Consider the following 15,658-nt stretch of genomic DNA (forward strand, 5'->3'; position numbering starts at 1 on the left):
TGGCGGTCGTGTTGCAAAAGAAAACACAGTTCGTTTTTGGTTCCAACGTTTTCTTTCTGGAAATTTCGATCTGCAGAACAAGCCCCGTGGACGGCCTGAGACTCAAGTTGATAATGAAGAGTTGAAGGCTATTGTGGAAGCGGATCCATCGCAAACCACGTCCGAGTTAGCTGCAGGCTGCGATGTTAGTGATAAAACTGTTTTAATTCACTTGAAGCAAATTGGGAAGATTAAAAAGCTTGAAAGGTGGGTACCTCACGAATTGACTGAAGCAATCCGGCAAACGCGCGTCGACTGTTGCGTTACATTACTAAACCGGCACAATAATGAAGGTATTTTAAACCGAATCATTACCTGTGATGAAAAAGCGGTTCTTTACGATAATCGGAAGCGCTCAGCGCAATGGTTGGATCCTGGCCAGCCAGCCAAATCCTGCCCCAAGCGAAAATTAACCCCAAAAAAGTTACTTGTAAGCGTTTGGTGGACTAGTGCCGGTATTGTTCATTACAGTTTTCTCAAATCTGGCCAGACTATTACGGCTGATGTCTATTGTCAGCAATTGCAAACCATGATGGAAAAGCTAGCGGCTAAACAACCTAGGCTGGTCAATCGCTCCACGCCACTGCTGCTTCACGACAACGCTAGACCACACACTGCGCAACAGACGGCTACTAAATTAGAAGAGCTTCAATTGGAAAGTCTAAGATATCCTCCGTACTCCCCGGACCTTGCTCCAACAGATTAACATTTTTTTCGAAATTTGGATAACTTCTTGCAAGGGAAAAAATTCAACTCCGATGGGGCAGTCCAAATCGCCTTCAAAGATTTTATTGATTCCCGTCCGACTGGTTTTTTTAGTAAAGGGATCAATGAACTACCTATGAGATGGCAAAAGTGCATAGAAAATAATGGTTCATACTTTGATTAATTAAATATATTATATTAAAAAATATTCGACTTTTTGTTCCTCCCATACAAAACGCCAATTTCATATGTAAGGACCTAATATTTAAAATCTACTTAACATTCTTTAAAGATATTAAAAATATCTTGTAGAATACCTTAAAAAAACAGTCATAAAATTTGTAATAACACAAAGCAAACGTAATAAACATAATATTTTTCTTTCTCGTTTCGTTCGCAATCATAAAAATAATGTATACAGCAATTCTGGCGATGGAATTCTTCTTAGCGGCGCGTTATCGCTCGACTTTATTAAATCATGTATGCGGGAGACGGGGCTGATTTTATTATCTGCGAAGCGGCAAACACCCGTTGGCCTGCTTAAGTAATATGTTTAACTTCAGCGAACATCTTAAATGAAAGCTATCAGATTACTTACGTTAACACGATTTTTAATGTTTTATATGAACTTATCTCATTTATATTGGACTTATTTCTAAATATATAACCTACACTTTTCTTATAAGTAAAGAATGGGAAGAAGTGGTTTTGATGGAGGAGGGAGACGCATACGAAGGGGAAATATTATTTATCTGTCCGTCTCTTTCACCGTCTATTAAAAGTAGGTAGGAGGATAGGAGTGTAAACTTCACTACTATCGTATACTTTGTTAGATCGATGAGAGTACGTTTCTAGTTTACGATAAACTATAACGCTTGTTTACCTTAGTTACAATCCAACGTAAAATACACTTTCACTGGTTAACAATTAGAACACCAGAATTAATTAAAATGAATCAAGATTCAAAGAAACTCGCTACTAGTTTCTATGGGCGTGTGAATGCGCCCGTAGTTGAGAGATGTCGAGTGAACTTTTGCACTGACTTAGAAAAGTCAGTGTTAATGAGCAACTTTGAGCGGCGCGGCTGGCATCAAGTAAGCCCCGACGACGAGTGGAACTTCTACTGGGCTTCGACGCAGACCTGCAGGAATCTCTTCAGCGTAGAAAGTGGCTACCGAATGAACGATAATCAAATGATCAACCACTTCCCTAATCATTACGAACTATCGCGAAAGGATTTACTTGTTAAAAATATCAAAAGGTATCGCAAAGAATTGGAGAGAGAAGGTAACCCGTTAGCAGAAAAAGCAGAGGTCGTTTTGCAAGGCGGGCAAGTGGTCACGCGGTATGTTCATTTAGATTTCGTTCCGGTGACGTTCGTTTTGCCCGCAGATTACAACATGTTCGTGGAGGAGTATCGCAAGTCGCCGCAGAGCACGTGGATTATGAAGCCGTGTGGTAAGTCGCAAGGAACTGGAATTTTTCTTATAAACAAATTATCGAAACTTAAGAAATGGTCTCGTGAAGCTAAGGCCCCGTTTCATCCGCAACTCACTAAAGAGAGCTACGTAATTTCCCGATACATTGACAATCCTTTGCTGATCGGAGGAAAAAAGTTTGATTTGAGATTGTACGTACTTGTGACTTCTTTTAGGCCGCTGAAAGCATATCTATTCCAGTTGGGATTTTGTCGCTTTTGTACAGTTAAGTACGATACCAGTGTCACAGAATTAGATAACATGTACGTGCATCTTACAAATGTGAGTGTACAAAAACATGGGGGCGACTATAACAGTATACATGGCGGGAAAATGAGCGTTCAGAACTTAAAATTGTATTTAGAAGGAACGAGAGGAAAGGCGGTCACTGATAAATTATTTGCAGCGATGCAATGGTTGATTGTGCATTCTCTGAAAGCGGTGTCTTCAGTTATGGCCAACGATAGACATTGCTTTGAGTGTTACGGCTACGACATCATTATTGACAATCAATTAAAGCCATGGCTCGTAGAAGTGAACGCCTCTCCGTCGCTTACATCGACAACTGTTAATGACAGAATATTGAAATATAAACTGATTGATAATATTTTATCGGTGGTTCTTCCTCCCGAAGGTGTGCCCGATGTCCGCTGGAACAAACAACCGAATGTAGACGCTCTAGGAAACTTTGATTTGCTTATAGACGAAGAGTTAATAGAGAAAGATGAACAGACTAATGTTACTAGTCGTGGTCATAAAAGCCATAAAAATCGTACAACTTAAACTTTACATGAGAAATGTACCGATTAAAAATTATAAGATGATTATATAATATAATTTTTATAAAGTGTGTAAGATTCATTTTTAAAACTTTTAATTTTAAATTCATGGTAAACATTTTTATGTACCCAAAGATAATTCCTAGTGGTTGCTGATAGCCACTTCAAACACAATCCAAGAACGCCAACCAACGCAAAGCTTCGGCTCTGTGTCAACAAAAATTTAATTAAAATTAACGGCAACTGACAAGATTCTGGCCAAACTAAAATTTAATTTTCTCCTTTGACATTCTTATATTTTGTAGCTTCATTTAAACATCGAAATAGAATTAACGTGGGCTTAATAATATAATGTTGAAAGAAAACATTTACCTAAGTGATTTAAAAGCAAAGCGTTGGTGATAGCTGTACATGGATTTAGCGAAATGTGAAGGGGAAACATTCCTTTTTTGTGCGTCTCCACCTTAAAAATACTTACCTTACCATTATAAAAATATGAATTCCATCCTTACCTTTAAAAAATGAATAAATTTTATAAGCTGTATATAGGGTATACCAAGACAACTTTTGCTTTGTAAAATATGAAGTAAAATAACTTTTTGTTAATTTTCGAAGCAAATTTAAAAATAAAATCTGTCAGTAGCTGTCCTCAAAATGACGTCTGTTTAGAATAAAATTAATTTATTTTGTTGTAAATTATTACTGTTACAAATCACAATGGACAAACGAGTGACGTATTGTACGGACTTGGAGAAGTCGGTCATAATAAGCAACTTTGAGCGGCGCGGCTGGATACAAGTGGGGCCGGAGGACGAGTGGAACTTCTATTGGTCTTTTACGCAAAATTGTCGGAACATCTTCAGCATCGAAAATGGATACAGAATGAACGACAATCAAATCATTAATCATTTTCCTAATCACTACGAAATTTCACGTAAGGATTTATTAGTGAAAAATATAAAAAGGTACCGCAAGGAACTAGAAAAAGAAGGAAATCCTTTGGCGGAGAAAATGGAAGTCGTTCTACCGAGCGGCCAAGTTGCGACACGCTATGTTCATTTAGACATAATTCCAGTAACTTACGTTCTACCTGCAGATTATAACATGTTCGTGGAAGAGTATAGAAAGTCGCCCCAGAGCACGTGGATCATGAAGCCCTGCGGCAAGTCTCAAGGCACTGGAATATTTCTAATAAACAAACTTTCAAAACTGAAGAAATGGTCTCGAGAGGCGAAAATTCCTTTTCATCCTCAACTCAGTAGTAAAGAAAGTTACGTAATATCGCGATACATCGACAACCCGCTTTTGATCGGCGGCAAGAAGTTCGATTTGAGACTGTACTTGTTGGTGACTTCGTTCCGACCGCTAAAAGCGTATTTGTTCAAGCACGGTTTCTGTAGATTTTGCACAGTCAAATACGATACAAGCGTAACGGAGTTGGATAATATGTATGTGCATTTGACAAATGTGAGTGTGCAGAGACACGGCGTGGAATATAACAGCTTGCACGGCGGGAAAATGAGCGTTCAAAATTTTCGTTTATATTTGGAAGGTACGCGCGGCAGGTCGGTAACTGAGAAACTGTTTGCGGATATGCATTGGCTGATAGTTCACTCGTTGAAAGCCGTAGCACCAGTTATGGCGAATGACCGTCATTGTTTTGAATGTTATGGATATGATATTATCATCGATAATACGCTTAAGCCTTGGCTCGTGGAAGTGAACGCGTCACCCTCGCTGCAGTCGACCACTCATAACGATCGAATATTGAAATATAAACTGATCGACAACATTATTTCAGTGGTCGTTCCGCCAGATGGTATTCCTGACGCAAGATGGAATAAAATACCATCCGCTGAAGCTTTAGGGGACTTCGAAGTGTTGATAGACGAAGAATTAATGGATAAAGAAGAAAACGGTTGTCGACCATACAAAAATTCTCGTTATAGATAATATTTAACCTTTTCTAAGTATTTGACTAAAATATATTAAACTAAAATTTGTGAATAGAACAATCTAACATAATATTTTGTATTATCACGCGAGATAATTTTTCTTATTAATTTCAACGAGAAAGCGGATCGTAAAAAATAAAAACAAATATTATTGATTAATATTTTAATAACTCTGTTTCTACACAAGGCGATAAAAAGCTCCTAAAAGTTCTGATTAATTGAAAAAAAAAACCAGAAGGAATCTCAAACTAGTTTGTGCGCGACTGGTCTTACATAAACTGCTATGCTTTTAGCGCTTATCTGACAATAACTGAGCGGTGGCAGGGGATAACACTTTTAGAAGAAAAAAGCTACCAAGTGACAGTAACAAACAAGGAACTTTGCACAAACTAAAGGGGAATCTGATAAAAAACTTGTGTTTAAAGTTGGTCGTATCGCCTTGGCGTTGTAATGGCGGCGGGAGTTTGTAAAGGACGGAAGTAATTTCGTTACCCGTTCGACGGTCCCTACTTTTGTGGTTAAGATTGTCGATATTGTCGACCTTTGGATGTTATACGCTTTGTGCCCAGTCCGAACTTACATTGGGATACGAAATAAATAGTTTAAGGCTACATTTTTACGAACATTAAATGGAACTTAATATTTTAGGACACGCATTGAAACTATCACTATCATTTTTCGAAATAGCGAGGAAATGTTGTTTCAGAATGTTTATTTATAACTAGCTTTTACCCGCGACTCCGTCCGCGCGGAATAAAAAATAGAAAACGGGGTAAAAATTATCCTATGTCCGTTTCCTGGTTCTAAGCTACCTGCCCACCAATTTTCAGTCAAATCGATTCAGCCGTTCTTGAGTTATAAATAGTGTAACTGACACGACTTTCTTTTATATATATAGATTTTAAACCGATTTCCAAAAGGAGGAGGTTCTCAGTTCGTCTGTACGTTATTATGCTATTTGTAGGTACTCTCTCTGATAATAAATATCACCAACTAGTTAAATCCATCGCTCAAGCGAAAAGTTTTTTTTAAATATATTTTTAACAGTGGTAGACGCCAACAACAACTGCATCTGTTGCACAAATTGGTCGATTCGCCCGGTTGAATACGACGACCACACAGAAGACAGGCGTGAAGTGGAAGCAATACCGCGTTTCGGTTGATGATTAATTAATTTTATTCCTCTTTCCCTTCCCAAGCTTTTTTATAAGGAAATAATAGGAAGGGGCAGTGGATTTTACTTGGCTCTCTAGATTCTGAAATTGCGGATGTCTATGGGCAGTGGTCGCTTCGCTATTTTGGCGAATCAGGTCGCCGCTTGCTCGTTTGCCACCTTATTATATAAAACAAAAAATAGACACTGTTTTATTTTTTAAATTTTAGGAAATAGAGCTGTAACGTTTTCATCATAAAAATGTATCGTATCGTATCTATAATATAAATCCATCGAAATAAATTTTCATCAAAATCTATAGTTGTTGAGGTAACCGTCGAAACGTCGTTTTTACTATCATTTTTTACAATTTAAATTGCAGCATCCCATTAGAGTTATATGAAGAGTTGTTTTTTTTTACTATTTGCCAGTCGTTAGCAGTGTGGAGCGCGGTCGTAAATATTCGAAACAGTAGTGCAACGTAAAACACTACAGCCGCAAAACTGATGATAAGGGACTCTGCGCATATTCATTTGGGAAGTAAATGTTGACTCAAAGTTGCGGAATCTCGATTCGATTGCAATGCAAATATTGTTTCCGAACCAAATCCTATTCAAGAGGCGCTTTTGCAATTTAAATCCCAAAATTCAAATGTATAGACTGTTTTAAATGTTATAGATATATTATTAAGGTACATTAGCTACTGCTGTAAAGTAAGATTTTCAACTTATATAATATGGTACTACATTTAATAAATAATTTCTTCAATAATAAATATGTTAATTCTTAAAACCCTTTTCCAGTTTTATTATAATGTCTTTTGACTTTCTTATTATTTATGAATTTTTCTTACCAATTGTATAATAATACTGTGAAAAAGTGTTTTGATAAATGTACTTTCTTTGTGTTATAAAAGGTGTAACGCGAGGGCGCCTTTTATTGTGTTGGTTATTCCCAAATCAAATTACGTCACAAATGAGTGTCATGAAAAAGATTAGCTATAAAAAGGTATTTATTTATTTAAACTCTATCTGTCTTTGAAATTTTGCAATCATAAGCCATTTCACGGAATCAATCTTTGGTGTTAACAGAAGCAATAGATTTTCATTTGAAATTATACATCCATAATTCTCTCTCTTGAATCTCCTACTTTCTTTGGTCTACTCTTACATATTCTTTAGTAATCGGTACTGCACAGTTTATTAGTACATAACTAATTTATTGAAATATCTGTAGAATTTTCATTAAATATAATTTACTGATTAGTTGAATTCGTCACGCATTTTACTTAATTTATCATTAAAACAGTATTTGGTCGGAAAATATTAGTACAGATGTTACCACGGACAAGTCACACATTAAGAAGCATTTTGAAACATCTCACGTTCCCTGACACTCGACTTCCTAGTGAAAGAGCACGTCCCACGCAACTTCAACCTTTGAAAACCTTGCTCAAAAGAAAATTCACTTCAAAACTTCTAACCTTTACAAAAATGAACAGGTTACGTTTATTTCTTACAATTGAATTCGCTCGTTTATAGATAAAACTTTATGGTTTCGTTCTGTTTAGAAACAATTCTATTTCTATTGCTTAAATATAACTCTTGCTTTTTTGACCAGTGTCAATTGGTGTTTGGAAACCATAGTGGCTTCGCTTGCTGAAAGGAGGTTATATTTTAGTTACTATAATATTATAACGTATGCATGGAAGTGTGACGACCCTCAAATATGAAGAAAAACGACTCAAGATTCTTCATGAATGTCATGACTATAAAAAGAGCTGTGCTTATTAATTGAATTAACTTGAACAAATGAACATTCGTCTACGTTTAGTTTGAAATTAGCTCTTCAGTTTCAACTTAACATTTGCTATCAATTATTCAGCAAAACGCCATCAAAACAGTGATCGTTACAAACTTTACGGCGAGATTCCATTAGCACGTAAGTTGAAGTGATTTACAAATTTGCGTTTGTAAATTTTATTTACTAAGTTAATTCTATTTTCCAAATGTACCAAATAAGAGCTGTCACGTTTTCTACACAAGAGAAAGTTCTGAAAAGTATTCTCTGATTAAATGATAATTATTAAGAAGGAAAGAAAGAAAAACATTCATTGCCACACAAAGAATATAAAACACACGCAAGGTACAAACTTGTAAAACAGTAAATATTAAAAAAAAAAAAAACTTATTGTTGAACGGTAGACTGAATTGGGTCCAACTTTTTTTAAAATATCAAATAAATAATTTAGATTTGAATTTAGAGTTTTACGATGTCCGATTACAGCATAATATAGGCGTTTTCAAACATAGCATCCCTCATAATATGAAATTGAAATTTATGCGGATTTTACACAGTGTACAATCTAGCGACAGTATGTAGTTCTTAATATAACACGCCTCTTCCTTGTCTCGCGCAGGTACCAATTACTACCTGTACTGCCCTAAGGGAGTTATGTAGCTGAGGCAAAATTGATGGCCCTGGGAGCGACACTATCGTGCACAGCGACGTGTCAGTTTAACCTCGTTTATCTATGTCAAGCCGAACTCCAATAAGGTTTACTGTTAACGGATTTTTAGATGCATTGTTCCCTTTAAGTATAATTTACTGAATCCATCAAAGTAAACAGTAAAGAATAATATATATCTAATCTTACTAACATTATAAATGCGAATGTTTAGGTGTATGTATGATTTTTTTTATTAGCTATCTTCAGAACGGTTGCATGGATCTCGATAAAATTTAGTACAGATGTAGAACATAGTTTGGAAGACGACATAAGCAACTAATTATGTTTTTTTTTATTTTCGCGTAGACGGAGTTGCGGGCGACTGCTAGTCAGTCCTTTTAAGTATTTATGAGTATTTTGAAGTAAGGCGATTATTTGAATAGTTATTACTGATCATCGTGTTTAGTAATGATGAACTGTTTTTTTTATAATGAAAGGAAATGATTTTCGGACCAAAATCCTTAAACTGTAAAAGAATGAAAATTATTTCTAAAATGATTTTACGATTACAGACCAATACAGACATAATATACTTACTAGTTAATTTAACTGATTAGTTTAAATATACTTACTAGTATAATAAAATATACTTACTAGTTAATTTTACTGATTAGTTTAAATAGGCGAATAAAAGTGATTAGTACCCACTAAATAAATCTGTTTTTTTTCTTGTATTGAAGTAATTTTAATAAAAGACCTTCTATTTTGATAAGATTTCCACGTAACAAATTATCTTAACCAAATCTCACGTCGTCAACAAAAGCGTGTGAGGTCGGGGCAGGATGAGCGAGGCTTCTAATTATGTAAACAGCGACTAACGCAGACATGTATCTCTGTGGAATCTTATTAAGTCAGGATCTCAGGTAGCGTTGATCATTTCAATATACCAATTTGTATGTTAATATATATGTAGTTTGTATGTGTGTGTGTTTATAAGTAATCGTTTATTATGAGTTAAATTATTCAAACTTTTGTGAGAAATTATCATAAACTAATATAGAAAACAGCTAAAACACTCATGTAAATTTGTCCAGTGTCACGTATAGTGAGCGACGGGTCGCGTCCGCGAAATGTTACCAGTCCCACTCACCCTGATGAAGGGCCCCGGATGGGCTCGAAACTAGTCGGTGCCGAAACCGGACATATGTACGTGAGTGTTTTAACCGTTTTCTATATCAATTAATGATTCAAGACTTGTATTAATTGGTATATCTAATCTTAGACATATGATAAGATTTCATTTGTAGACAGTAGAAACTTACGAATGTATACATTTAAATAGGAAATTCAATTAGACGAATCCTGAAAGAAAAATGTACATTTCGAAACTTAAATGCTACGTTGACAAAAATCGTTGCCAAAAGAATTTTCAAAAAACAAATTATAATTTTCCTTATAATATTTGTATAGATTAATATATCTTAAATATGAATGTCAGTGATATTAGATTTTGTAAATGTTATAAGCTTTAGTCAAGGTTGGGTTTAGCGCAAATGCCAACTTGACGAAGGTAATTTGATGTAAACAAATAGCTTAGCTTAAGATGTACACTCGAGCGAAATTTATCTCGTTCTTAATTACGTGGCGTAGAGGTTAGGGGCGTCAGATTTACCTGTCTAAGTAACAAATCCTGTGATCAATAATACATGAATAGTACAACATATATTTGTATTAGTCGTATGTAAGAAAGGAAAAAAACGATGTGATATTTTAATTTACTGACCGTGCCTTTTGCTGCTGTAACATCAAAATAATATAAAAAATTCAAATTGGAAGAATTTTAAAATTTGTTAAAATTCCTGACGCATAATTTGATATATAATGGTATTTTAATGTAAAAACATAAGTAACAATAAACGAAACATGCCGCGAGGGTTTTCTTAAACATCCTTATCAAGATACTTTAAAACTTTTTGCTATTATTAAAGTTTGACAAGCATTGTTACCAAACCACCATAGCCTGGGGCTGATATTAGTAACACATTATAACTATGACCAGTAGTGAAACGAAGTCCTGTAACTCTTATCTGTTTATATGTGAAATAATCCTTTTATTTTATATTCATATTGATAAATAAATTTTATAAAAATATTATACAGTAAATTCTGACATTTTAAGAACCACTGAAACAATGTAATTAATTCTGCTACAAAATAATGGGAGGCGTCCATTAAAAATAACATGAAATTTTAACAAACCATTAGAAAATACTGCACGTTTATACTCCAAATCTTTCTGCGTTATATTTAATACAATAATCGAATTTCATTATCAGTATTTCTCCTAAGTATCTTTATCTTTAGAGTTCGTGTTCAAATTATTTCTCCGGAATCCTTAAACGACTTTCGATGGAAGCAAGATTATGTAAATAAGTAATTTACTTATTTGTTTCGCACCGAAGCGTCCGAAACATTATGTGCCACGATAAAAGGTAAAATTTAAAAATAAATTTACAAAGGTTAGAAGATCTGCTAATCTTTGTAATTTTTTTCTTACTTTCTATCAGAAACTTATTTATTTTTTTTATTCTTGTTCATTAACATACACTAGAAGGCTATGAACAGTTTCACTATTTTTTTTTTAATCTTGGTTATAATATCGATTGCATCAAATAGAAATCAATAATGTGTACCTACCTCTCCGGGTTATGAACTTTGGTATATTATACCACTATACAAGTAGTTATATTAAATTTGTAAAACAATTTTTTACACCTATTTAGGTCAGTAGGTAAGAAGTGTGAAAAAAATAAGATATATCTACCTCTGGCATACTTGTCTTGAATAAAAGCTCGGTGACAATTTTGGCAAGCTGTGTTATTTAAAGAGGAGAGGCACTTCCTCTCGCGATGAGGACGAGAGCCTCCTTGAGCAAACAGTGTCCAATGTCAAGGTAACATTTTTAAGCAGACATTTGAGGTTTTTCATTTTAATTTTTGTTTTTTTTTCTTATTGGTATTTCATTTTATGAGTGTTCATTTTATAGGTATATTTTTGAACTAGTCCAAGGAAAATTTGGTTTAAGTTCGAATTTATCAGGTATTAAAAAAGCGTTTTTATAGAACAATTGCATTTCCATGTCGTTTTTTCAAACGCGACGCTTTTTTTGGCAACAGAACAGTTAGTAAGTTAGTGTTAAAAAGCTCTAATGTGTATGATAACTTAGTATTGCAAAAAATTTCTTGAAATCGAACTAAATAGGCTCTTTGTTAGTGGGTAAGCTTTATTAGAATTATGCTGCTATAAGATCAAAGGCGAAAATAATAATGATTTAGTAAAGAAATATAAAAACATTAATTAGTTTAGCTTAACACGTAAACTATAAATCATCTCTAAAGTGGAACACAACAAGGGCACTAACCGTTTGTTAGACCACAATATTCTAGAAAGTTCAACAAAGTCGAATAATTGCGGTGAAAATAAGAGCCGTTAAATTTGAAGACCTGACCGCACTCAGATTAATGATTCAATACGTAGCTTTATAGCGGAATAAAATGCGTCGGTTTATAATAAGCTTTACATATAATGCTGGCCACACACGTTTTTTGCCGACAGAACTAACCGAGTTCTATACGCAACTTTACAGGTCAATTTTGTCACACACACGTCAGGTTTTGTTTGGAGGATATGCATTTAAAATTATGATTGTCATTGAAAAACTAATGTGGGTAGCCTGCATAATAATAAAGTTCATTGCTATCTCCGTGTCCTTAATTATTGAATAAGATAAATAATATTTTAATATTATTAAAATAATTATTGAAGTAATAAGCGTTCATAGTATGCCATGTTAATTAACGAGGAGTACAATGATTGTAATTTAACTTTATTGCGAGCATTGTTACATTATATATTCAATTATTAATTCGTAATTGTAGCCAAATTGGTGTCAGTTTCACTTACAACTGAGAGAAAATTTTGTCGTTTGATATTATGAAAAATACTATTATTCAATAATACTGACTTGAATAATATTAAATAATATTGAATTTCAGAACAAATAATAATTGCGTGCTGGAGGCCCAATTTTAGTACTTTCTCTCTTCTACAATTGGGAATGGGAGAGGGAAAGTGGATTTGGTAGAGGATGCATAGGCAGGAAATATCGTCTTCTTGAGCGTCCCCTTCTCCATGTATTAAAGGTAGGCAACGCATCTGTAGATTTTGCAGATTGCAGATGCAATTGCTAACGTTGATGTCTACGGAAAACGGTCGCTTCGCTATTTAGGCGAATTCAAATGACCGCTTACTCGTTTCCCAACTTATAAATAAAAAAAAATCAGTTTTTGCGGATAACGTGTGTAGGTACTCATGAAAATTTATATATTTTGAGTATTTATGTGTGTGTATTTTTAAAATGTGCATTTTTAAATGTTAATTTTTTTACACAACACGATTTGTCATGTTTCGTCAGTATTTATGTTGCGGTTACATTTTGTTTTTATTCCATAAATACGATATATTAAATTGTCCAGATAAAATATTGCATCATAGTATCAAATGTAACAAATACATGAAGATAAATTCTAAGATACAGAGCTAAGAGAGGAATTTAATTTTGCGCATCTGTGCATCTTGCAAACTCTGCCAGTTTAAGTTGGCACGCGCTGCTGTAACGCATATTTTATCTTGGACATATGGAAATAATTATTTACTCAAGAAGCTTGCGATTTTATTAACATTAAGAAAATAATTTTTTTTAATATATTGATATATATAAAAAATAATTCATTTGCATTCTGTCATTGTTCATTAAAATTTGATTTTAAGTTTTCGCTGCCGGAATCCTCATATATAGAGTTTTTGTTCTTTTTTTTATCAAATATAGCGAGAAATACTTCTTTAGGTATTATATATCGTTAGTTATGAACATTATAATATGAAATTGAATTTATTAGAATATATGTTGAGTCTAAGTAAATTAACCTGTACTAAATGCATGTAATCTAGGCAATTACTCGCGGCACATGATCAAAGCATTCCATTATGAATTAAATGCCTTCCGGAGTTCGGAGTGGTCCATTATGGTATGTCGTAATGGTCTTACTAATTTCCTAATGAATATCGGTGACTTCCCCCCTTGAATGGTAATTGTATTACTTGAATATTACCATAAAGTGTGAGCTTTTTACTATAATTTAATATAATCATTTTAAAACGTCATATAAATTCTTTTGTTTTGTATAGATAGAGGTAAAAATCTTCATATTAAGTAATTAAATTATACTTCATAACCATTAATAAAATACAAGTCATGGATATTAAGGCCAACTATTTAGAAGCATAAGATATGCCACGATGTGACAAGCTTTATTCTTTCGTACTCTCTTTATCGTGTTTTCACGTGATTTAACGGGACCGAATTAAGTTAGAAGATTTATTACAATATGGCTTTGTACTCCTCGCATAGAAGAGTAACGTGTTAAAATAAACTTTGTATTAATTTCGTTAATTCTGAATCATATAAATGTTTAAACGATCATAACAATTATATGTATTTCAAACACTAAAAAGCTATAAAGTAATTGAAAGGAATGACATAATTTTATTCGGGTTGAAAAACGAGTGAATAATTTTTCACTCTCTTTTCACGTGATATGAAAATTCCTGAGCAAATATAATTTACATACAAGATGCCTCTGCTTTGAATCTTGAAGATAATGGAATTTGAATGACTAAGCGGATATTACTCGATTTATTAAAATGAAAAGCGATATGAGTGTGAGAAAATATTTTCCTTTTCATGTTCCTGTTAAAATGCTTTTTATTTTTATCCTATAATAAGATTATAGCTGAATTATAATTTTCTTTATACGTTTTTCTTTTCGTGAGAATAAAATAATTTTACAAGGAGCGAGGATGGAGCGAGAATTTCACATGAAAAGATTATTAAAAGGTCAAACATAATTTTATCGTGATTCAATTCATAAGCTTTTTTGTTTTTGGTGTATTTTCACAAGTTAGTTTGAATTATTTAGCTATAATAATTGAGTTTATATTATATTTAATTTCAAGATATTCCTCCCAAGTAGGGTTAGCGATAGGCAGGCGGCCGGCCGTAAAAACTTAAGCTAAAACTTTAAGGTTTATAGAACCTTGTGTACCGACCCTACGTGATTGAGAGATGATGAATTCATAAGCTTTTCTTAACTTTTGACAGTTAATTTATAGTTAAAATGTCTCTAGATTGAAATGCTTTTAATTATAAATTACAAATACTTTCTGAAGAAACGATTTTTAATGACAGAATAATATTAAAGTTTGAAACGATCACTCTTCATATCGTCAAGGGTATCAAAAAGTTTTTGTAAAAGTTGATTCCAATTGTGACTTCAAAGAAATGAAAATTGACAACACAATATCGTCGTCCCCTAGAAAAAAAGACCAATAATATCGGTAAAGAAACAAAACCAAGATTGATTTTCTTTACAAGAAAGCACAAATTCCTCGCCTACTTTTCACAATGCCATCCTATATCAAATGCAATTCAACCCTTTTCCCCGATCCTCCCTATTCTCTTTTATCATGTAAATCAAACCCATCTATGTAAATTGAAAACGAAAACATGGAAATTAACATTGATTACATGTTTTCGTGGATTCAAACATCAAGGCATTTTTGTTAAGTGTATTTCTTTTTAGTTGAAACATCTTTTAAGTTACAATAAAAAGAAATGTTAACATTATACTTAATCGTACATTTGCAAAGCTATTAATCGTCTTTTAATGGTGGCACAATTACACATTACTATTAACGTGGCGGGTCTGAAACTAATCGGTAGATACACTGGAATACTACGTAAACTACATCATATTATACAAAAAAATGTGTACTAAAAATTAAAATAAACTTAAGTGAATTGCTGACAAAGATAAACAGTTTTCTTATAATGTTACGATCTCTTCTTAGAATTTTAGTGTAATAAAGCTTTTTATGATACTCTAATACTGAAATTCAATATTTACTTTACAATTTTATTACTTTTTTGTATCTAGAATAAAAAATAAAATATAAAAGCTGACTTGTTAAACGGGATGTAG

The 15,658-nt window shown here is 33.4% G+C and overlaps 2 protein-coding genes across 2 annotated transcripts; both read left to right on the plus strand.

Annotated features, from left to right (window-relative positions):
* Window positions 1–1,694: 1,694 nt before the first annotated feature.
* On the plus strand, window positions 1,695–3,005 carry LOC106721166 (polyglutamylase complex subunit TTLL1-like). Its single transcript, XM_014516061.2, has one exon. It carries the CDS (start codon window positions 1,695–1,697, stop codon window positions 3,003–3,005), a length of 1,311 nt encoding a protein of 436 aa, XP_014371547.2.
* Window positions 3,006–3,679: 674 nt separating this feature from the next.
* On the plus strand, window positions 3,680–4,954 carry LOC106721167 (polyglutamylase complex subunit TTLL1-like). Its single transcript, XM_045679859.1, has one exon. The coding sequence runs from the start codon at window positions 3,719–3,721 to the stop codon at window positions 4,952–4,954; it is 1,236 nt and encodes a 411-aa protein (XP_045535815.1). The 5' UTR covers window positions 3,680–3,718.
* The last annotated feature ends 10,704 nt before the right edge of the window (window positions 4,955–15,658 follow it).

The sequence above is a fragment of the Papilio machaon genome, chromosome 10, assembly GCF_912999745.1.
Source record: "Papilio machaon chromosome 10, ilPapMach1.1, whole genome shotgun sequence".
Lineage (NCBI taxonomy): Eukaryota > Metazoa > Arthropoda > Insecta > Lepidoptera > Papilionidae > Papilio > Papilio machaon.

What these genes read in the sequence shown, in the direction of transcription:
- LOC106721166 (XM_014516061.2), top strand. Translation starts at nt 1,695, where the DNA reads ATGAATCAAGATTCAAAGAAACTCGCTACTAGTTTCTATGGGCGTGTG.
- LOC106721167 (XM_045679859.1), top strand. Translation starts at nt 3,719, where the DNA reads ATGGACAAACGAGTGACGTATTGTACGGACTTGGAGAAGTCGGTCATA.